Below are 22,466 nucleotides of genomic sequence, written 5' to 3' on the forward strand. Positions count from 1 at the left end.
AGGGAAATAAAATCCACAATTATTTTAGTAGTCACCATTTAAGGGGGGTATTGATTAAGGACTGGCTCGAAATTAGAAGGAGATACTACACGCAACTACCTAAATGGATATCTCCGACGGAAGCCCTGATATACCCGAATTTGATAAACTTGGATAAAATTGTTACCTACCAACAGTTGCTAGACGACCAAAACAAACTAAACCCCAGGGAAAATTTGGCTGATAAGGGAATAAACATCGATTGGTGGCCATATCTTCAAATTCAAAACAAACACAAATTCGATCTAGCACAACCCGGCTTCCAGAACAAGAACCAGGAATTAGATAAAATTTTAATTGGACCAGATGAGAAATTAATTTCAAAAATATACAACTGCTTACTGATTCGAAAAACGGAAGCAGAAAGAGTAAAAGAAGTCATGGTAACCTGGGCCCAAAATATCGGCCACACAATAGACCTAGACGACTGGGAAAGAGTCTGGGAATGGAACCTAAAATTGACAAAGTCGACGGCCTATAAAGAAAATATATATAAAATGTTCTACCGCTGGCATCTTCCACCGACAAGACTGGCGAAAATGTCTTCAAAAGTTTCGGCCATATGCTGGAAATGTAAAACAGTGCTGGGCACGTACTACCATATGTGGTGGACGTGTCCGGTAGCCAAAGCATATTGGAAGCAAATACTAGGATGGCTGAATGGAATCTTGTCAATTAAACTATGTCTTAAGCCGGAAACTTTCTTATTAGGGATAATAGATCAAAAAATTTGCAAATCTGACCAATACCTCCTAGTCCATATTCTGACAGCGTCAAGGATTGTTTACGCACAGTGCTGGAAGAGTGAAAATGCCCCCACCAACACTATGGTGATGAATAAAATTTTAGAACTAGCAGAAATGAACAGATTGACGATGCGAATTAATGACAAAGAAGATACAGACTTTTATATAGTCTGGGAGAAGCTGTACAAATGGCTTGATGAGTCAGTGAAGACTTAGACATAAAAAGAGATAGCTGACTAACCTAATACGATTAAACCAATAACTCAAATGAACAATATACAACAACTGAGAGATAAGCGAAAGGAGAAATGTATCAGGGGCGAGAACCCACCGTCGAGCAATTTTGTTACACTACAATGTTGGGAAAATTTAAAAAAGCTGATAGGAAATCCGCTATAATTACCTGCATGAAATTAGCGATTAAACTTCATTTTAGATGAGGCAAGAGGACTTATAATCCTTGCCTCTTCAAGCAAGGAAAGGAAAAGAGAACCAGGTTGTCCTCAGCAGAGGAAAATATGCAAATGTAACAAAGGTTAGAAGGGAGGGAAGGAGGACAGTAGGGAGGTCAGGATGGAGAGGAGAAAGGAGAGGAATAGGAAAGGCAGAAGAAGGGGGGAAGGATAAAGAGGAGGAAGAGAAAGAAGAGAAGGGAAAGAAGGTGGGAAGAAAGAAGGAGAGAAGAAAGAGAAGAAACTGGGGGAGGAAGGAGGGAGGGAAGAAGAGAGGGTAGTAAAGAGGGAAAGAGGGAGGGAAAGAAAGAGAGAAGGAGTGTTGAAAGGAAGGAAGGAAGGAGGGAGGAAAGGAGGGAGGTTAAGAGAAAAGAAAGGAGGAGGGAAAGAGGAAGGGAAGGAGGGAAGGTATGTGAGAAGGAGGGGGGATCGAGGGAGGGAAAGGAGGGGGAAGGAGAGGAGGAAAGGAGAAAAGAAAGGAGGGAAGGCAGGGGAGAAGGAAGTAAGGGGGGAGGGAAGAAAAGGGTATGGAAAAGAAGAAATGAGGGAAGAGAAGAGGGAGGGAAGGAATAAGATACCTAACCTTTGATGTTTATAATGATTTGATAGTATGGGAATATCTCGAAATGTAGTTGTATTGTTTTTTACAAGTTATGGATGTTGTATTTTCTTTTTACCAATAAAATCTTTTTTAAAAAATTAAAAAAAAATAAAAAAAAATAAAAGTGTCCAAGAGTCCAAAAACAATATTAGAAGAATTTGCTCAGTCCCTGAACTGTTCCTCAAAATCCACAATATTTGTAATCCTCAAAATCTGCCATTTTGCTCCCTCTGAATTATTCAAATTTATAGTTTTTTTTTAGTTTTTCTTCTTTCATCTCATAAAGCATTTCATCAAACAGTATTTGTAATCCACCAAATCTCATTAATTCACAAATTCAGGTGATAGATTTAAAGGGCAATTCCTATTATTTATAATCCACACTTCTTTGAGAAATTTCAAATGGCTCACTAGTTACTCTCAATCTACTAGAAAACAAGTAGATAGAAAAGAAAAACAAAAAGATGGCCTTGCAGATGTTATTTGCCTTTCACTTCGTTTCTCTTCTTATCAATCCTGACTTTCCTTTCTTTTTTATAAGGCCTCACTTTTTTTTCAAAGTCCTTTCCAGCCATATAATAATATAGTCTCTTCTTTGGCCAGTAGATGGCATTCCAATTCTAAATTCCAGTATGAAAATGAGACAGATGCTCCAACAGGTGATTGTCAAAGTTCAACAAAAGAAAAAAAACATTTTTTCTTTATATAATTTCTTCTTGCAGTTAATCAATATTTCCAGCAAATCAAAATAACTTTTTTTTTTTTTTTTTTTTTTGTATAAAATATTTTATTCAATTTTCACATTCCATTTGCAATCATTTATATACAGGGTATTTACTATAAGAAAAGAAAAAAAAAGAAAAAGGGAATAAAACGAACAAATAAAAAGGAAACACAACTCATCATTCACAACCCCACCTAACCCTTGCATCCTCCATACACCCCATCTACCCCCTCCAACTTTCCTTTCTCCCTCTAACACTCCCCTCCTACTTCCCTTTCCCCTCAAACCTTCCTTCTCCCCTTACTCCCCAGACACCCTCCTTACTTTCCTCTTACTCCTTACATTCCCCTTACTCCTTCCTTACTCCTCCCTCTTCCTTCCCTCTACCTCCCTCCTTGGTGTATGCCTTTATTCGAGTATTGTTTGATCTGATAAAAGTAAAGTGAACCAAGGAAAATAATAATAATAATAATAATAAAAAAAGAACCACCGTATATAAATACATTCTTGTTCTTATTAAAACTATATTAACACCCCCCACCCCACCCCCCACAATCCCCATCCCTAATCCTCCCGACTTCCCAGGGCCCACACCTGGCACTACCTTCTATCTAAAATATCTTGTATACATATGGATTAAAAAATAAAAGTAATATATCAAAAAAAAAAAAGAAAAGCAGAGAAAGAAAAAAAAAAGGAAAAAAAGAAAAGAGAAAAGAGAAAAAAGAAAAAAGAAACCACTCTTTGTGTTGATCTCAGCCCCCCATCTTTATCTATGCTTAAATAGTATAAATCATTCTATCTATATTTTATTCTCATCTCTTACTTCTTTGCTATTTACCCCGACCTTCTGTAGGCTCTCCCGTTCCCTTCCTAAACCTTATGATCCCTTCCAATAAGATTTAAGCAACGTGGTTCATGCCATATATTCAAATATAACTTTACAGACAAGTAATCAAACTTTCCCTTCTAGTAAAATTTAAACAACGTAAGTGATCTTTCTTTACCCCTTTTTCAAACAGTAATTCAAAATAATCTAACCAGATTTCCCCTTCTTAGTAAAGTTAAGCAGCGTAGATCAGATATTACTTTACACAGGAATCAATTTCTATCTTAAGATAATTCCAACCGACTTCCCCTTCTAATAGAATTTAAATAACTTAGTTCATTCCACATGTATTTTACCCTCATCCCCCACTTGTCTGATATTTACCACTATCAAATTTATACTACCATTTGTTTAAAATATAACTCAGAGCGATTTGTAGCATAAATCATTCCACATATTCCAATAATACTTTCAGCAAGAATCAGTTAACCTTCTATTTTAAGGTAGTCGCTTCTAACAAAGTTTAAACAACATAAATCATTCCGCATTCTTTTTACAGTTATCTTAAGATAATCCCAAGCGGCTTCTTATTCTAATAAGCTTTAAACAACATAAATTTTGCCCTCTTCCCTTGCTTGTCTGGTATTTACCTCAAATAACGTAGTTCATTCCACATGCATTTTACCCTCATCTCTTGCTTGTCTAATATTTACCACTATCAAATTTATACTAGCGTTTATTTGAAATGTAACTCAAAACTATTACAACCAACTTTCCCTTCAAATAAAAGTTAAATAGCATGGATCATATTCAAATAATACTTTCAGCAGGAGTCAGTTAACCTTCTATTTTAAAATAGTCCCATCTAACAAAGTTTAAACAACATAAATCATTCCGCATTCTTTTAACCACTATCAAATTTATGCTAACGTTACTTTAGAATCTAGCTCAAAGTAGTTTCACCCAGCTTTCCCTTCTGATAAAAATTAGTCCACTTTTTCTACCGGAGAGAGGTCTCAAACCCCCATTCAGTCCTCAACTTTAGGAAGTCTTTTGAAGTATCTAAATTCTCGATCTGCGTTCTTCTGCTTCTCCGAGGGAGGAGGGGCTACCCCCTCCATCTTGCAGCCGCATGGCCAGCCGTTTGCTTTCTCCTTCCGCTTGTCTCTCCTCTCTTCCAAGCGCATCAGGAAGTCCCGCCTTCAGAATCCTACAATAGAAATCTTGAGCCTCTGAAACAGAGTTAAGACGAAATCTTTGATTCTCAAATGTAACCGTGATGCCGGCAGGGGCCTCCCATCTGTATCGAATCTGTTGACTCCTAAGCTCTTTAGTTAAAAAGGTGTAGTCCCTTCTTGCTTTCAACATCTGGGAAGGTATATTTTTGAAGACAATCACGTCCTGGTCATCAACTCGGAGACTGTTATTATGAAACTTTTGCACAATCGCGTTTCTAGATTCTTTTGTAGAGAAATGTATAATTATATCCCTCGGGAGCTGTCGCTGTTCCGCTATCAATGAGTTCTGGCGATAGATTTTCCGAATCTGCCAATCAAAGTTAAGTCCCGGGCTTCCCAGCGCATGGCTGAAGGCTTCAGCAAAGGTCTGTTTCAAATTCTCTTGCTCCTTTTCACGGAATCCTCTGACTCTTATTGAAAATGCCTTCCTATCAAAATTTAGCATCATAAGCTGTTCTTCGTTATTTCTAATTTTTTCTTGTAAAATTTGAATATTGGTAGTCAAATCAAAATTAGCCTTCTCCAGACTTTCCAATTTGTTCTCTATTTCAGCAGAGTAATCCGACAGGGCAGACACGGCTGCAAACGTATTCGCCTTCATTTGATTAACTTTAGATTTTAGATCATCATAAAGTTGCAATACAAATTCCTTAAGTTCTTGCTTAAAGGCATCAAAGATTTTAAAGAGATATTCCTGTGTTAAAACTTCTCCAGTAGAGGGCGTAGGAGACAAAGGCTGTATTTCCAAAAAAGATTCTTTAAATTCTTTAGACACATTTGTAGCAAGACGCTTCTTTGATCTGGGTGCCATAATAAATAAACAAGTAAGCAGCGCTTCGCTCCCCTCTATTTCCAAAGAAAAAGAGTTTATTTTGTTAAGGAGCGGTCTGCAGGAAGATAAGCCCGGCTAAGTACATCCAGTAATCATCCACGGAGAGAAATCGCCATTTTGAAGTCTATTTAAACAAAGAAGTCTTTAAGACGAATGGTGCTGGTATTTAAGATAGTAATAAAAGCATAAATCTCACAGGGGTGGTACCCTCCCGTATCAAATCTAGCTTGAAAAAAAACTTTGTTTTGTCCTGGGGGGGGCTAGCCTGTCTGGGGCTGCCAAAAAAAAAAAAAAGGCAGCTGAGAAGAACTGGCCGGAGATAAGAGCTCCGCTTCGGCTGGATCTAATCTCTTCCACAGCCAAAAAAAGAAAAAGGCTGTGGCTTACGAATAGACCCTAGTCTACGGAGCTACCCTCCCTGCCCCTTTCTTAGCCAAAAAGGGGTGCTATCTATGATCTTATTTAGATATACAGACCAGATCTCTGAGGAGCTTGGTGGAGCCCTCCTCGGCAACAGGCCACGCCCCCAGGAAGTCCACAAAATAACTTTTCACAGCACCACAAATTCCAGTTCAGTTTTTCTATATTTTGAAACTTCATATTCTTCCATTAAAATTTCATTTCTCTTTGGGTCTATAATTTGTCTCTGTGTATTCATTTACAGCTTTCTATTCTTTGGAGTCTTTCAGAAATTGTTTTATCTAGCAGAGGTCTCTAATAAAGAAGTTGATCTCACCAAGTTCCAATCCTCTGTTCACACACTGCTCCAGCTCATTTTTCCTTCAGTTGTCTCTGCTTTATTCCAGCCACAATGGCTTTCTCTGTTCTCCATTGGTCAGCAGGGCATCTCGGGGGAGGCACCTGCAATCTCCTGCAATCAACAAGGAATCCCTCCTTTCTTTGTCACCCTTCCAGGGTGATCTTGGTCCCTTAAGGCCTCCTATAGAAGACGCATCAGCAGGGATTCGCGGAGCCCTGCTATCTCCAACCATCTCGCTGTAGTGCCAAACTGGAAGTCCAGAAATGTAATAAATTTCATTCTTTTCCTATAAACAGTACACATTTATGTATTTATTTTATTCATTGCATTTTGGAACCACCCATCTTCCTCATAAAGGGAGTCTGGCTGTGTACAGTAAAATAATAAACCACGAAAAGAGTACATAAAAATTAAAATTTCAAAACAGACAAGGATGACTAAAACCACTGTTAAAAATCAATTGAAAAGCAAAGGGAGAACTCTCAGGGCATTAACCATCCTCATGGCTGTGTGCTCCTCTGCATTCCCCAAGTAGGGCTGCAGAGCCATGTTTTAACTTCATTTTGGAAGGCCAGGAGAGTTGAGGCCTGTCTCGCATCCAAGGCAAGAACATTCCACAGGGTAAAACGACAGAGAAGGATCTTTACCTAGATCCCACCTGCTGAATATCTTTATCTGTCAGGGTCTACAACATACCTTCCCTGCCCGAGTGGGTGGAATAGGTTGATACAATGAGATGAAGATTGTTCCATAGATAACCATCTATGTAGGATTTTATAGGTTATAAGAAACATCTTGAATTGGATCCAGGAGCAAAGTGACACCCAATGCAGTTGAAAAAGCAGATGGCTATTTTGGGTCCCCCAAATTACCCACACAGTCACATTCTGTTCCATCTGAACTTTCTGCATACTTTTCAAGGGTAGCCCCATGTAGAGCACATTCCAATAGTCTAAATGAGAGATGATCATCACATAAATGACCAAATGGAAGCCCCCTCCCCACCCCCCTATTCAGGAAATAATATAACCACCATTAGAGAGTGTCAAATTTTTCAACTTTCAATTTCCAAACATTAGAGATGCTCAAAAGTTGTGACATGCCTTGGGGATTGTAAAGATATTTTGGTTACTTTAATATCATTTAGATATGCTTGATAACTACATAAATAACTTTTTAACATTTTGTTTCTTTCATCTCCACATAGTATCAAGTTAAGCAAAGTCCTTCCTAGCCATGACTTCCACCTGTTCTTTATGAGTCCAAGACTTCAGATTAAGTACCAACTCTGTTCTGGGACAAACCCATCTAAATGCAAACCAATCTAAGACCAAAGATGAAAAGCTACTGCATACAGAGGGGCCCACCCATAGCCACTCCATCTTACCAGGATTCAGCTAAAGTCTGTTGTTCCCCATCCAGGGCTCCACAGCTTCCAGGCAGTGCAAAATAACATCCAACTCACTTCAACTGGGATGGAGAGATATAACTGGGCTTCATCACCATATTGGTGATACCTCCCCTTATGGTCATGGTTGATCTCATCCAGCAGTTTCATGTAGAAAGGAGTGGGGAAATTACCAAGTCCTATGACACCCCACAAAGCAGGGGCCTTCACTTGACCTCCTATTGCCTATCAACAATGATTGAGATTGGTCTTGGAGGAAGGAGGTGAGGCAGTACAAAGCCATATCGCTTCCAACTTCCTAAGGTGGCCCAAAAGGATACATATTAAACCATGTTTAATAATATCAAAAGGAAGAGAGATCAAGAAGAGAAAGGATGAGCCTCCATCATGCTTCCACCAGCTGTTTTCTAGAATAGCTTTATTGTAATATACCTGATACAATGGGCTGTGTGATCCTCTTCATCGTAGTCTTGCCTTCCTTTCTTAATCTTTTTTTTCTTAGTTCTTTAATTGACTTGTTAATATGGGTAATCCTTGACATATGACCACTTGCTTAGTGACCTGATTTAAAAATTCTGACATTGCTCTGCCCACATTTTGAGCTATTTGCATTGCATGTAGTTATTTGACCGCAATTTACAATGGTTTTGCCAGAAACTAGCATGTACTTCCAGTTTTTATCAAGAACTTATAGCAAACAACAGATTCATTTAATGTCCAACACATTTGTTTAATGACCATTTAATGGCCAGAAAAGATCATAAAATTAAGTCAGTTCACATAGTGATCTGCCTTACGACCTTGACAATTTAAAACTGTAATTGCCAGGATCACTATGTCAGGCTTGCAGCTGGTTCCTTTTGGGATCTTTGGCCTGCCACACTAATATTCTATTCTACTATGCTGTTTCATTAGTGGGGAATTGGGGGGGATAGTAAGGAGTAGAATGTGATGTTGTCAAAATAAAATTCCTTTCTAGAATCAAAGGTCATCCTTTATCTCTACACCTCTGCACCTGACTGGAACTGGATGAGTGGAACTGCCAGCATGGCAGTGGAAGATTGGACCATGTGATGGATTTGTGGGTGTGGGGGTAAGATCATGATCTTTCAACTGGATGGGGAAAACCCAGAAAGCTCAGATTTGGGTTTTCACAGATGTGCCAACATAACTCTCTTAATAAATTAGAACTTTGAGCAATACTTTGCCTTGTACTCTGATTTAATTTTGGATGTTATTTGGAACACTGACATTAACCCGAATCTCCCTTAAAATATTTCACCAGCTACCCCTGCATGGGGTGCCTGGAGGGGTGTTTACTCCCATCACTGACCTGATCCGGGTCAGCATAAAATATCAGCAGAGATGAAGATAGAGACCATGGGAATAGAAGCAGATGACAGGTCACTTCTCTGCAAACCTTCCAAAGTTGCAAAGGAATCTGTGGAGGAGGAAAACTGGAGATTTATAGTGTCTAGAGATATGCTGTCAGAACCGGAGGGGGTTGAAAGGGCTATTTCAACACATGGCTGGAGAGGACAAAAGCAATCACCCAGTAGCCAACCAGATGATTGGAGCCTTCCAAACCAACTTGTGCAGCCGAACATGAGTGAAAACCCCGCTCCTTTCCTAGCAAAGGTGCTGCAACATACTGGACTGGAGATTTTTACTCCTTCCACACAGCAACAGGTGAAATGATCCATTATCCTCCAGCTCAGCCACAGACAGATCCCCCATCTACATGGGGAAATCAATCCAGCCATCAGAAAGGGGCTTGGGCTGCATCTCTCCCTGGCCAGCCACCAATGTTTGGGCTGCAGCCTGTGAATGAAGCACCACCAAGTTGGCATTCCTTTCCAGATCATGGATGGGAGAGATACCAGTAGCTGCCTGCTTGGCCACCAACATGGGAAAATCAATCCAACCAGAAGAAAGAGGCTTGGCCCATATCTCCCCCTAGCCAGCCACCAATGTTTGGGCTGCAGCCTGTGAATCAAGCACCACTGGGATGAGCTCTCCTTCCAGGTCATGGACGGGAGAGATGCCAGTGGTCACCTGCCTTCCCTCAGCAGATGGCACCATGTCAGATAACTGGGCAGGGGCCAACCCAGGGATTGATCCTCCACCGAGTCCAGTCCCACCTGCAATGCCCTAACAGGCTCTTACCCCACCTTGCAACAAAGACATGTTCTCGACAATGGCAGAAGGGATGAATGAAGGGGAAGCTGTAGGATGAATAGCAGAACAATGTAATGAGGTGGTTCCTAAGTTTAGAAATGCAACTGGGTTCCTTCTTTCGGGGGAGGGGAGCAATAAAATGCCACCATTGCTATCAACCTGGCCACAGAGAATCAGAGTGTCTGGCTCCAGCCCCAATATCACAAGTGTGCACACCAACTGCCAGCACGGTAAAGAGAAGACCCCAGAAGCCACCAGAAAAGAGTCATCTGGATCAACAACCTCAGAAAGCTGATCCCCAACCTAAGGTGATGAAAAATCCAACCAATGGGGAAACCTCAGAGGAAGAGAATAGTGTAGATGACCCAATGGTGAGTGCATCTGTCCATCCCTTCATCATCCAAGCCAAGCTCCAAGTACCTGAAACAGGGGTGGAAGGGGAAGTTGTAGCAGTCATGGACACTGGCTACACCTAATGCTTAATCAGCATGTCGATTGTAAAGCAACTAGCCATACGCGCAAGACCTCGAGCCCAATGAACTCCTAACATTCATTGTGGCTCCAGAGGTGTTGGATTTATTTATCTTGGGGCTTGCATGCTTGACAAGTGGATGCCTATGATAAAGTGGGAAGACAGTGGTAGGAAATTGATTATCGCATTTGGGGCACTACCACGCATGGAGCCAAAGGGCCACCCAGGGACGACGACTGAACCCAAGAGCCCAGAACCTGCAGCACCTGCAGCAGAGACAAAACCCCTAAGTATCCAACAAGTTCAAAAAAACCTTGTTGGCGGATGTTTTGTTGAGAAACCCGCAGTACGACAGTAAGAAGGGAGAAGATGTTCACCCCCATCCTTTCTTTCTCCCACCAAAAGACAGCCCAAGTCACCACCTGCAGCCAGGATAAGCTGATGACAGCAATGAAATTGGCGCTCCCGGCTCAACAATAACAAGGACATTCTAACTATGAAAGATGGTTTAGCCTGGAAGGGGTTCAAACTATATGTCCCTGCGGGGATGAGGCTGAAAGTTCTACAGCAAAGCCATGATCAAAACTAGGAAACTACTTTGGATTCCTAAAAATGCTCCAGCTCATCAATTTTGGTGGCCAAAGATGAAGTCGGAAGTGGAAGATTATGTAAAAAACTGTGCTACTCGTGTAACAATTAAAACACAGCCGGGGAAGCCCCCTGGACTACTACAAGTGGCCAGCCCTAGCTGACCATGGGAAGAGATCACAATGGACTTCATACTCCCAGACATCAGTGGGAAAAGAGTAATCTGGACAGTTGTTAATTTGTTTTCCAAGCAGGCACATTTTATTGCTTGCTCAGGGTTGCCCTCCACAAAGAAATTAGCGAAAATATTTGTGAAACACATTTATTGCCTGCATGGGGTGCCCAAGAGGATCATTTCAGACCATGGAGTCCAGTTCACCACTATGTTTTGGAAAGAGTTCCTAAGGGCCATTGGGTCCACACAAGGACTGAGCTCAGCGTTTCATCTGAGCTTGAACGGCGCAGTAGAGAGAGCCAATTTGATGGTGGAACAATACATCCGGTGTTACATGGACTATCAGCAAGACAACTGGTTGGACTTGCTACCCTTCGCCAAAGTGGCATACAACAACATGGTCCACAACAGCACTGGATTAACTCCTTTCCAAATTACCTCCCTCCTCCATGTCTCTGACTGAATGGATAGACACACTAAACAAAGGATGGAAAATATGAAGAAAGCTCTAGCGGAAGTGGCAGAAGCCTACAAGAAGCAAGCTGATCAACACCGCTCGCTCCAATTCCCCTTTCATGTGGGGGACAAAGTTTTTGCATCTACCAAATACATAAGATTAAGAAAGCCTAGCAAAAAATTTGGCCCAAAATTTCTAGGTCCATTTCTAATAGTGAAGATAATTACAACCCTGTTACAGTTCAACTCAGTCTACCCAGAATTCTAGGGAAAATTTACCCAGTATTTCATTGTAGCTTGTTGAAGCCAGTAATTGGGTACAACATAAGACCATCCACCCAAGCTCCCCCTCCTCCTGTAGTGATAGAAGGGGAGACACATTATGAGGTGAAAAAAATCTTAGACTCTGGGCTGCTATAGGGGTCGCTTACAGTATTTAGTGCATTGGAAGGGGTACCCTTTGTCTGAAGCTACTTGGGTGAAAAGCTGGAACCCAAGCAGATAAGTTAGTAGAACAATTCCACAAGAAGTTTCCCGATAAGCGAAAGGGTCCCCCCCGGGGGGGGAGAGGTGGTTAAATCTGTTCTATTAACTCTTACATTATTCTATTTTCAGGAAACATTTTTCTTCTGAGGAGAGGCCTCCTGTCAGGCCTGCAGCCAGTTCCTTTTGGCATCTTTCGCCTGTCACACTAATAGAATGTGATGATGTCAAAATAAAATTCCTTTCTAGAATCCAAAGTCATGCTTTGTCTCTACACCTCTGCACCTGACCAGAACTGGATGGGTGGAGCTACCATCATGGCAGTGGAAGATTTGACCATGTGATGGACTTGTGGGTGTGGGGGCAAGATCATGAACTTTCAACTGGGTGGGGAAATTCTGGTCTCAATTGCCATTGTAACCCATGTAGTATCTGTAGTAATAACACTGAAGTTTTTAAAACTTTGATTTATGAGGGAAAGGTAAAAAAGATACTCTTTCGATAAATAATATTCTGATTTTTCTATATTTCAGATCAGTGGCTGAAGCCACTGAAGTAGACCTCAATATGAGAGTTGGTTTGCACACTGGAAGAGTTCTTTGTGGAGTTCTGGGTCTTCGAAAATGGCAGTATGATGTTTGGTCAAATGATGTGACTCTTGCTAATGTAATGGAAGCTGGAGGGTTGCCTGGGTAAGTCACAACATGCTTGCCAATTATTTATTTATGAAGCACAAGTTGTATATTGATGCCACTGCTATAAAAATACAATGAAATGCTAGACAAAGTCAAATCCATAACTCTATTTGTTTAATTTAAACTTTTCTTTTAATTGTAAGTATGTAAACCAGTGGCAGACATGTCCTTCTGATTCTACCTCTTCCTTAGACTTGAGGATAGGATCATCAAATAAAAATATATTATTTTACCATATGTCCACCAGCCTCACTTTGCCATCATTTTTTTCTAAAAAAAAAACTTGACGAGGGAACACACAAAGAGGCATTTTTGTAGAAAACCTTGTTTTATATTTATTCCAAACTCTTAGAATAGTGCGTCTAATAAAGTGATTATGGAAATCAACATTTACTTTAACTTTATCATACCATAGGTAACCGTGCCATCCAAATCTTAATTCATGACCTTCTAAATCAAGTAATCTCTTATTCTGAAGGTTCACCCATTCTTTTTGCCAGATCAGACCAAACAACAAGCATCAAAATATAGCTTCAAATCTGGTAAACCCAAGCCCATTATTTCCTTAACATCTTGTAATAGTTTATATCATTATTATTATTATTATTATTATTATTATTATTATTATTATTATTATGTGGTTAATCTTTGGTGAGATTCACATCCTTTGAGGCTGGTTAGTAGCCTAACAGCTCGAGTCCTAACCAAGGACCTAGGAACTATTAAGGTAACATCAGAGGATATAAGTTGTTCCAAGTACGGTGGTTTTTTGTAGAATCAGAATGTTCAAGTCAGGTAAATTTAGAATTTCCAAATAGCGAGGTAGCTCTTTAGGTATTGCTCCAAGAACTCCAATTACAATCGGGACAACACACGATTTCTTTTTCCACAATCACTCAACTTCAATTTGCAAGTCCTGATACTTTGTAATTTTTTCTTGCTGTTTATCTTCAATTCGTGCATCTCCAGGTATTGCAATGTCAATGAACCATACTTTTTTATTTTCAACTATTGTTATGACAGGTGTGTTGTAGGCCAAGTGCCTGTCAGTCTGAATTCTGAAGTCCCACAAGATCTTGACTTTCTCATTCTCTAAAACCTTCTCAGCCTGGTGATCCCAGTGGTTTTTGCTGTACTCAAATCCAAACTTTTGGCACGATTTCCAGTGAATGATCTTAGCAACGTGGTCATGGCATTGTAGGTAGTCAGTTTATGAAATTTTGCTGCACCCACTGATCAAGTGGTCAACTGTCTCATCTTTCTCATTACAAAGACGACATTTGCTGTTGGTGGTAACATGTTGAATTTTTGCTTCAAGCAGTTTGTGGCTAAGGCTTGTTCTTGAGCTGCCAAAATAAAGCCTTCTGTTTCTTTTTTCAGTACTCCTGATCTTAATCAGTTCCAAGTTAGTTTTTGTTCAGCTTTGCCTTCAATACTTTTCAAGTATTGGCCATGCACAGCTTTGCTTTTCCAATTTTCAGCTCTTTCTCAATTATTTCTTTCAGCTTTTAACTTAGTTGTCTTCAAAAGGCCTCCTTTATTTACTTCCTTAATCATTGGTTCTTCATTTTTCTGGATGTAATCATTCAAGCTGTGTTTTTCTTCTTCCACAGTCTGCTTTACTTGTAGGAGTCCTCGACCACTCTCTGCTCTTGGTAGATATAATAGGTCAACATCACTTTTAGGGTGCAAAGCATGATTCATTGTCATAAGCTTCCTTGTTTTTCTGTCGAAATTGTGCATCTCTATCTGGGTTCAGTCAATTATTCCTGCAGAGTATTGAATCACAGGTATAGCCCAGGTATTTATGGCTTTTATAATGTTTCCTCCACTCAGTTTGGACTTGTGATATCATAGAATGTACTTGGCTGAGATTAATTCCTTGACTTTACTATGCATTAAGTCAGCGGCCTCTAAAATCCCCAAGTACTTGTACTTCTTCTGGTTATACTGCCTTTATCATTTCTTCATTCTCAATTATAATAATAATAATTAATACTTTATTCATTAAACATGAAACTCAGCCAACTGAACATTTAAAAATGCATCACAAACACCATTGATTGGTGCTAATGGTTGATATGGGTTGCTGCCAGTGTTTTAGGTATCAACCAAGTACCTTCTTAAAATATAAGATGTTCCGAGTAGTGCAGTTTTTTGCAGTTCTGCTGGTGTTATCGCAAGAAGCTGCAATTTGTTGTTATTGTTATATTTTTACTATTAATTTAAATATGCATTCATATTGTGTGTGAACATAGTTGGTTCTGGGTATCATTCATATTAATCCAATTCACAGTAACAATATTAGTAATCTCTTTCACATTTATCAAATTTAAGTAATCCTCATATTGTTTAAACAAATATAAACAAAAAATGCCTAACTCCTCATCTTTAACTCTATCTTCATCTGTATCTTTCTTGTTCAAACTAAATATTTCTCTATTATGTATAGGCAATGTTGTTTCTTGTTATCATTCATATTAATCCAATGCATGCTAACAATATTAGTAGTTTCTGTAACATTGATCAAATTTAAGTAATCATCATTGTATTGTTTAAACATAAAAAATGTCTTACATCTGTAAACTTCTAATCTTTCTATTATTTTTATTCATTCTATAAAAATTTATATTCTACTATTTCCCCTAACTAATTTTATGTGTGCCTCTTTCAGCTTACAATCAAGCTACTCTAATATTTAAATGACAATTCTTTCTATCCATCCTCTCTTCTCCTCTTTAGTGCTTTAATTCTTATTCACTTTTTAATTCACCTCCCACACTCCTCATCTTTGTCTCTATCTTCATCTATAATTTGTTCAATCTAAACCTTTCTCCCAGTACAATCTTATAATGCCAATTCTCCTAGATGTCTGTTCATGTCCCAATCTCCTTATCAAAGGCATCTTCCTATCTCTCCAGTTGTCTATTTGTCTGTCTTATTTTATTTGGTCTTTCTCCCTTTATCAGTTGGTTTTTGCTCCACTCCTTGATTTATTTGTTGATGTGGCCAATCCATCTGTTCTCTCTTTTCCTTTTGCTTGCCATCTATCTGGTCTTTCACTTCATCGAGCTGTTGCTTCATTTGCTGTTTTTTCTGATCCATATTTTTCCCTATTCATATTCAATTTGCTGGCTTGAGTAATCCATTTCATCTAGACTTTCTGATGCTTCCACCACTTCATGGTCAGTTTGATCATTGTTCATTGTGCAAAATGTTTTTCATTTTCTCATCTAAACCATCCATTGAATCCTTAATATTTTGGAACAATGAAGTCATCTCATTAAAATGTCTTATTTCCACAATTGTTCCTTCAACTCCAGTTATAATAGCAATAAAGGTGACATAAATAATAAAGTCATAATTCAGTTCAGAAAGAGTCCAAATTTCCAATCATTAGTAAATGGAGCTGTCCTCTCAAATTTCCAGGCTGTCTTTTTCAAGCAGGTATTTATTCCCCTCAAAATCCATTTCATTCAAAACAAAATCAATTATTTAATGAGCCAGTTCCAGCATTTACTCAATACTTTAATAGTCCAAGGTATTTTCTAGATTCTTTAAGTCTTCTCTGTGGTTTTAGTCTTTTATTCTAGATTCCCAGAGTCTTTTTAATAAAACGTCTTTCTTATTTCCACCTATGGTAAGCATAAGGCAGTTAAAAGTCACAGCCACCAAATATCAGATATTCCTTTTCTCCTCTGTAAATTTCCAGGAGTCTAGGAGTCACTTTTTCCTTAACCAGTTGATGGTGCTGTCAACTTATTTTTCAGCATAGATCTCTATCAAAAATATTTTCTTTTACCGCTTAAACGGTTACATTTTTAGAACCTCTTCTCTAGATTTTTTTTGTTTTCCTTGGGATAATTTTTAAAGAAACAAAAAATCATCTCACCGAGAAATTATCTCTGTTCACTGTCTTTTCGCTCATGTACTTTCTTAGGTGTTCTGGCTGTCCACAGCTTCATGGCAGCCATGTTGACTGCCACTGCTCCTCATCTTTGGATGAGTGGGATTTTCCAAGTCAGGGAGGAGAGATGTGGTGCCCCCCTTTACTTCACCATCTCTACAGGATGGCTAGGTGCCCCCCTTTACTTCACCATCTCTACAGGATGGCTATGGTTCAGTGGTGGGATTCAAAATTTTTTACTACCAGTTCTATGGGTGTGGCTTGGTGGGCGTGGTGTGGCAGGCATGACAGGGGAAGGATACTGTAAAATCTCCATGCCCTCCTCATTCTAGGGGAAGGTTACTGCAAAATCCCCATTTCCTTTCAATCAGTTGGGACTCAGGAGGCAGAGAATAGACAGGAGGGGGGCAGTCAGAGGTAGTATTTACTGGTTCTCCAAACTACTCAAAATTTCCACTACCAGTTCTCCAGACCTGGTCAGAACCTGCTGAATGCCATGTCTGCTATGACTCCTTTCAGAACCCCCTGACATGCAGAGCTCAGACCATGGCTGTGGAGCTCGCAGTCCTTGCCTCCAACACCACTGGAAGCACAGCCGGAAGCCCAGTAGTATATATCTGATTCTTGGTTTTTTTTCTTGTCATATAAGCTTAGAAGTATCCATCTGCCATTGTTTAATGGAGTATCAGTTGCAAGTATTGGTAACGTCTGAAACAAAAAAGCATCTTTGGTAGACATTCATTTTAATTACAGAAATTCTACCCAATAATGATAAATGCAGGTTATCCCACCTAAATAAGTCCTTTTTAATATCATTCCAGAGAGGCATATAATTTAAGGTGACCAGATTTTCAGATTGGAAAAGAGGGACACCCTTGACCGGGGGGGGGGGGGGGGGCTTGATTAAAAAAAATTTTTTTGTCAAAAGGTCACCCCAGGACACTGAAACCAGCATAAATACGAATCTGTTGCCAAACAAAATTTTGATCACGTGATCATGAGGATGCTGCAACGGTCGCTAAGTGTGAAAAATGGTTGCAATGGTCGCTAAGTGTGAAAAATGGTCGCAACGGTCGCTAAGTGTGAAAAATGGTCATCAGTCACTTTTTTCAATGCCATTGTAACTTTGGTCACTAAATGTTTTCCCCCTCCTCGAGACTCCTCACTTCTTCCTTCATTCCTCTTGCTTATCTACCTTCACCTTATCTGTCTTCTGCTCTTTCCCTCTCTTCCTTCCTTCCTCCCTCCTTCCATCCTCTTCTTTCCTCACTCACTCCCTTCCTCCTTTTTTCTCTTCCTTCCTCCTTCCATTCTTTATACGATATAAAATTCAATGAGGGTGAAACACACAAAATCTGGCAAAGCTGCCTTGCACCAACCTGGCCTGCCCATAGAATAGCAGCCACTTTGAGACACATAAACCTGGTCTGAACATATTGCATCACAAAGATTTGCAAAGATCACATTTGCAAAAAGGAACATTTCTTGTAGTAAATACATTTTATAAACAATTTAAAAGTAAAAATCCCCCCAAAATAATAAAAAAGGTATTCTATAAATAAAAGAAATCCTTAAAAACCATTGTTAAGTATTACACCAGCAATAATTTATACTGTCACCATTTCAAACTATCATCAGAAATACGAATCTGTTGCCAAACATCAACATTTTGATCGCGTAACCATGAGGATGCCACAACGGTCGCTAAGTGTGAAAATGGTCGCTAAGTGTGAAAAATGGTCATCAGTCACTTTTTTCAATGCCATTGTAATTTTGGTCACTAAACAGCCATGTTCCTGACTTAACAACCACCATGATTCACTTAACGTGGCAATAAAAGGTCGCAAAATGAGGCAAAAATCATTTAACAAACGTCTCCCTTAGCAACAGAAATTGGGGGATCAATCCTGGTCGTAAGTCGAGGATTACCGGTAGCCAATTGCAAAAGGCAACTTTACTTGGAACAGGTGAGATTGTGCCCGGATCCCTTTCATGCCAACATCCCATCCTGTCCATGGGGAGAACTCCACAGGCGGACAAAAGCCCCAATCCCCTCTCAACCTCCAGCTGACTCTGCCATCCGCCATAACCACACATGCCCCTCAAAGGCAAAACTCAGGGGGCTGAATTCTACAGGGGGAGGAGTAAAGGGGGGATTTGAGGGGCAGCCCAAAGCACCATCTGTCTAAATTTGCATCAGGCAGGCAGTAACATTTTCATAGACCATGATCAGAGGAGCAGCTGATCCTATGGAGAGACTCCTCCTGCATTCAGTCCCAGGCCTACAAGTGGACGTACCCTTCCTTCCTTCCTTCTTTCACCTTCCTTCCCTCCCTCCCTCCCTCCCTCTTTCTTCCTTCTAGCCTTCCTTCCTTTCCATTCTTTCTCCTTCCTTCCTTCCTGTTGCCTATCTGCCTTCTGTCTTTCTGCACTTTAGATCTCTCTTCCTCCTTCCTTCCTCTTTCCATCCTTTCACCAAAAATCAGGATGTTTTATTAGCATCAGCATCATTCTGCTGAAAATGCCAGATTCTGTGGTACTTCTGGATGAGATTTAGAAAATTACAGAGACATGAGGAACCATTATATAATTTCACTTGGCAAAACTCTGATTAAAATAATAGCAACAAAATGTAAGGTTTTTTAATTTTAAAACTCTAGCAAAACATAGATTTATTTCCAGTTTAGTTAATTAATGCCATTATAAACAGGAATGCAATTGATTAAATAAAAATGACTTTTTCTTTTATTAAGAATACTTATTCTACACTAAACTAGAAAATATTTCATAGGCCCTTCAACAAGTTTGTTACAAATTTTCAGGATTGCATGCATTCTTGAAACTGATACCATGTAATGTTAAAAAGCAGATCACTAACTAAGTACACTAAAAACCATGTTTAATTATTTGCTACTTGAGGCCAATAGCAATGATGAAGAAATTTCTCTCATCCTCAGTGACAATATTTTTAGGGCCAAAAAATAAAACTCTGTATATTGGATCTGTTGAATGGAGAAAGGCCTGCCCCCCCCTCCCCCAAATGAGATACCTTCCACGATAATAGGAGAGGAGAGCCTGGAGACAGCAATCACAAGGCAGAACGTAGCTAAGAGAATGGGGCAGCTAAGAGAACGGGGCGGGGATTGGGAGAAGGCATGGGACTGGCTGGGGAAGGAGGGAGGGAGGGAGGGAGGGGGAGAACATGAGTGTGTGTATCCCTCCTTCCTTCAGCCCAACACTCTTGCTGGCATTCTGGCCAGACGAGAGGGACTGCAGAGGGTCTAGGGCAGCAAGCCATTCAATCAATGGGAAACTTGCCTCTTGGAAGGAATGACCCGGTTTGGCTCCCACTTTCAACAATCAAACAGAGAAGCGAAGAGGCAGGACAGACGAAGCGGGAGCCAAGCCGGGCTAGAGTGTTGGGCTGAAGGAAGGAGGGATACACACACTCGTGTTCTCCCCCTTCCTCTCTCTCTCTCTCTCTCAAATGGCAAATCGCTGCTGGGAGCCCGGTCTCATTTGGGGGAGGGGGAGGAAGCAAGCCTTTTTCCATTTCAAGGAGCTGCCGCTCCTCCCCCCCACCTCTTAGAAGTCCAGCCAGCTGCCTGCCAAGCTCTCCACGGAGACTAGTATCCAGCCGGATTTCTTGAATCCCCGCGTGTGTGCGCAAGGCAGCTAGGCAGGCTCTGCTTGGGAGGACCAGGCTATGGAGGGCATAGCATGGTCATCTCAAGCGAAGCTCCCCTCCCCCGCAAACTGCATTGCCCACACGCGCGGGGATTCAAAGTATCCAGCCGGATTTCTTGAATCCCCGCGTGTGTGCGCAAGGCAGCTAGGCAGGCTCTGCTTGGGAGGACCAGGCTATGGAGGGCATAGCATGGTCATCTCAAGCGAAGCTCCCCTCCCCCGCAAACTGCATTGCCCACACGCGCGGGGATTCAAAGTATCCAGCCGGATTTCTTGAATCCCCCGCGTGTGTGCGCAAGGCAGCTAGGCAGGCTCTGCTTGGGAGGACCAGGATATGGAGGGCATAGCATGGTCATCTCAAGCGAAGCTCCCCTCCCCCGCAAACTGCATTGCCCACACGCGCAGGGATTCAAAGTATCCAGCCGGATTTCTTGAATCCCCCGCGTGTGTGCACAAGGCAGCTAGGCAGGCTCTGCTTGGGAGGACCAGGCTATGGAGGGCATAGCATGGTCATCTCAAGCGAAGCTCCCCTCCCCCGCAAACTGCATTGCCCACACGCACGGGGATTCAAAGTATCCAGCCGGATTTCTTGAATCCCCGCGTGTGTGCGCAAGGCAGCTAGGCAGGCTCTGCTTGGGAGGACCAGGCTATGGAGGGCATAGCATGGTCATCTCAAGCAAAGCTCCCCTCCCCCGCAAACTGCATTGCCCACACGAGCGGGGATTCAAAGTATCCAGCCGGATTTCTTGAATCCCCGCGTGTGTGCGCAAGGCAGCTAGGCAGGCTCTGCTTGGGAGGACCAGGCTATGGAGGGCATAGCATGGTCATCTCAAGCGAAGCTCCCCTCCCCCGCAAACTGCATTGCCCACACGCGCGGGGATTCAAAGTATCCAGCCGGATTTCTTGAATCCCCCGCGTGTGTGCGCAAGGCAGCTAGGCAGGCTCTGCTTGGGAGGACCAGGCTATGGAGGGCATAGCATGGTCATCTCAAGCGAAGCTCCCCTCCCCCGCAAACTGCATTGCCCACACGCGCGGGGATTCAAAGTATCCAGCCGGATTTCTTGAATCCCCCGCGTGTGTGCGCAAGGCAGCTAGGCAGGCTCTGCTTGGGAGGACCAGGCTATGGAGGGCATAGCATGGTCATCTCAAGCGAAGCTCCCCTCCCCCGCAAACTGCATTGCCCACACGCGCGGGGATTCAAAGTATCCAGCCGGATTTCTTGAATCCACGTGCATGTGGGCAACGCAGCTAGGCGGGCGGGCAACCCGCTTGCTGACACGCTGGACGCGGCAGGGCAGGGGCCCGCGGCCGGGAGCGGCTTCTGGCGGCTACCGGGCGGCGATCTCACACCATCCGCTCGCGGCTCTTAATACTCACCAGTCAGCGCAGCTGCAACCTCTTTCGTCTTTTGGTGAAAGGAAATGGAGACTCGCGCAGACGTGCTGAAAATTTCCAATCCCAGCCAGCTCACTGATTGGCTGGAGTCCAGGCCAATCCAATCAGTGAGCGGGCAGGCTGGGCTGGCTTAAATTTGTAGGTAGGTAAAAGCACACTTTTTTTGGCGCTCGCAGCTCCCGCCCATCAGCTGCTAGCTTGCTGGGCTGGCTCATCGGTAGGATAGAGAACAAAACGATGAGCCAGCCCAGCAAGCTAGCAGCTGATGGGCGGGAGCTGCGAGCGCCAAAAAAAGCGTGCCTTTTAAAAAGGCGGGCGGGACGCAGGAAAATGCGTTGGAAGGCGGGTGTGTCCCGCCAAAAGCGGGACGTCTGGTCACCTTAATATAATTATTTTGAATTGGTTTTGTCTTTATCAGTATGACCCGCAAATATTTCATCTTTTTCTCATCTCTAAAACAAGACATTTTTAGTCAATATATCACAATCTTGTGAGATCATATTCTTAAAAAGCATTATTTCCTTTTTGTTTATTTAAAAACCCCAAATTCATTTAATTTCCTCATCAAATATTCTATATTATTTGAGGGGCCTTGCAAGATAACAACCAAATCATCAGCCGATTCCCTCAATTTATAAACTTACTTTTTGATACCTGTTATTTTCTCATTTTTCCTGATATCTCTGTTCAAAGTTTCCAACCCCAAAATGAACAACAAAAGACACAAGGGACTTCATTTTCTTTTAAGTTTCACATAAATTAGTTAAATCACAATTGACAATAATTTTTATTTGCTGTGAC

The 22,466-nt window shown here is 41.5% G+C and overlaps 1 protein-coding gene across 1 annotated transcript in view; it reads left to right on the forward strand.

Annotated features, from left to right (window-relative positions):
* ADCY1 (adenylate cyclase 1) overlaps window positions 1–22,466 on the forward strand; it is a 287,098-nt gene that overhangs the window by 160,785 nt on the left and 103,847 nt on the right. Inside the window, exon 6 of the mRNA XM_032234747.1 lies at window positions 12,515–12,673. Within this exon, the coding sequence (XP_032090638.1) occupies window positions 12,515–12,673 (159 nt within the window). The remainder of the gene's footprint in view (window positions 1–12,514; window positions 12,674–22,466) is intronic.

This window comes from Thamnophis elegans, chromosome Z (genome assembly GCF_009769535.1).
Source record: "Thamnophis elegans isolate rThaEle1 chromosome Z, rThaEle1.pri, whole genome shotgun sequence".
NCBI lineage: Eukaryota > Metazoa > Chordata > Lepidosauria > Squamata > Colubridae > Thamnophis > Thamnophis elegans.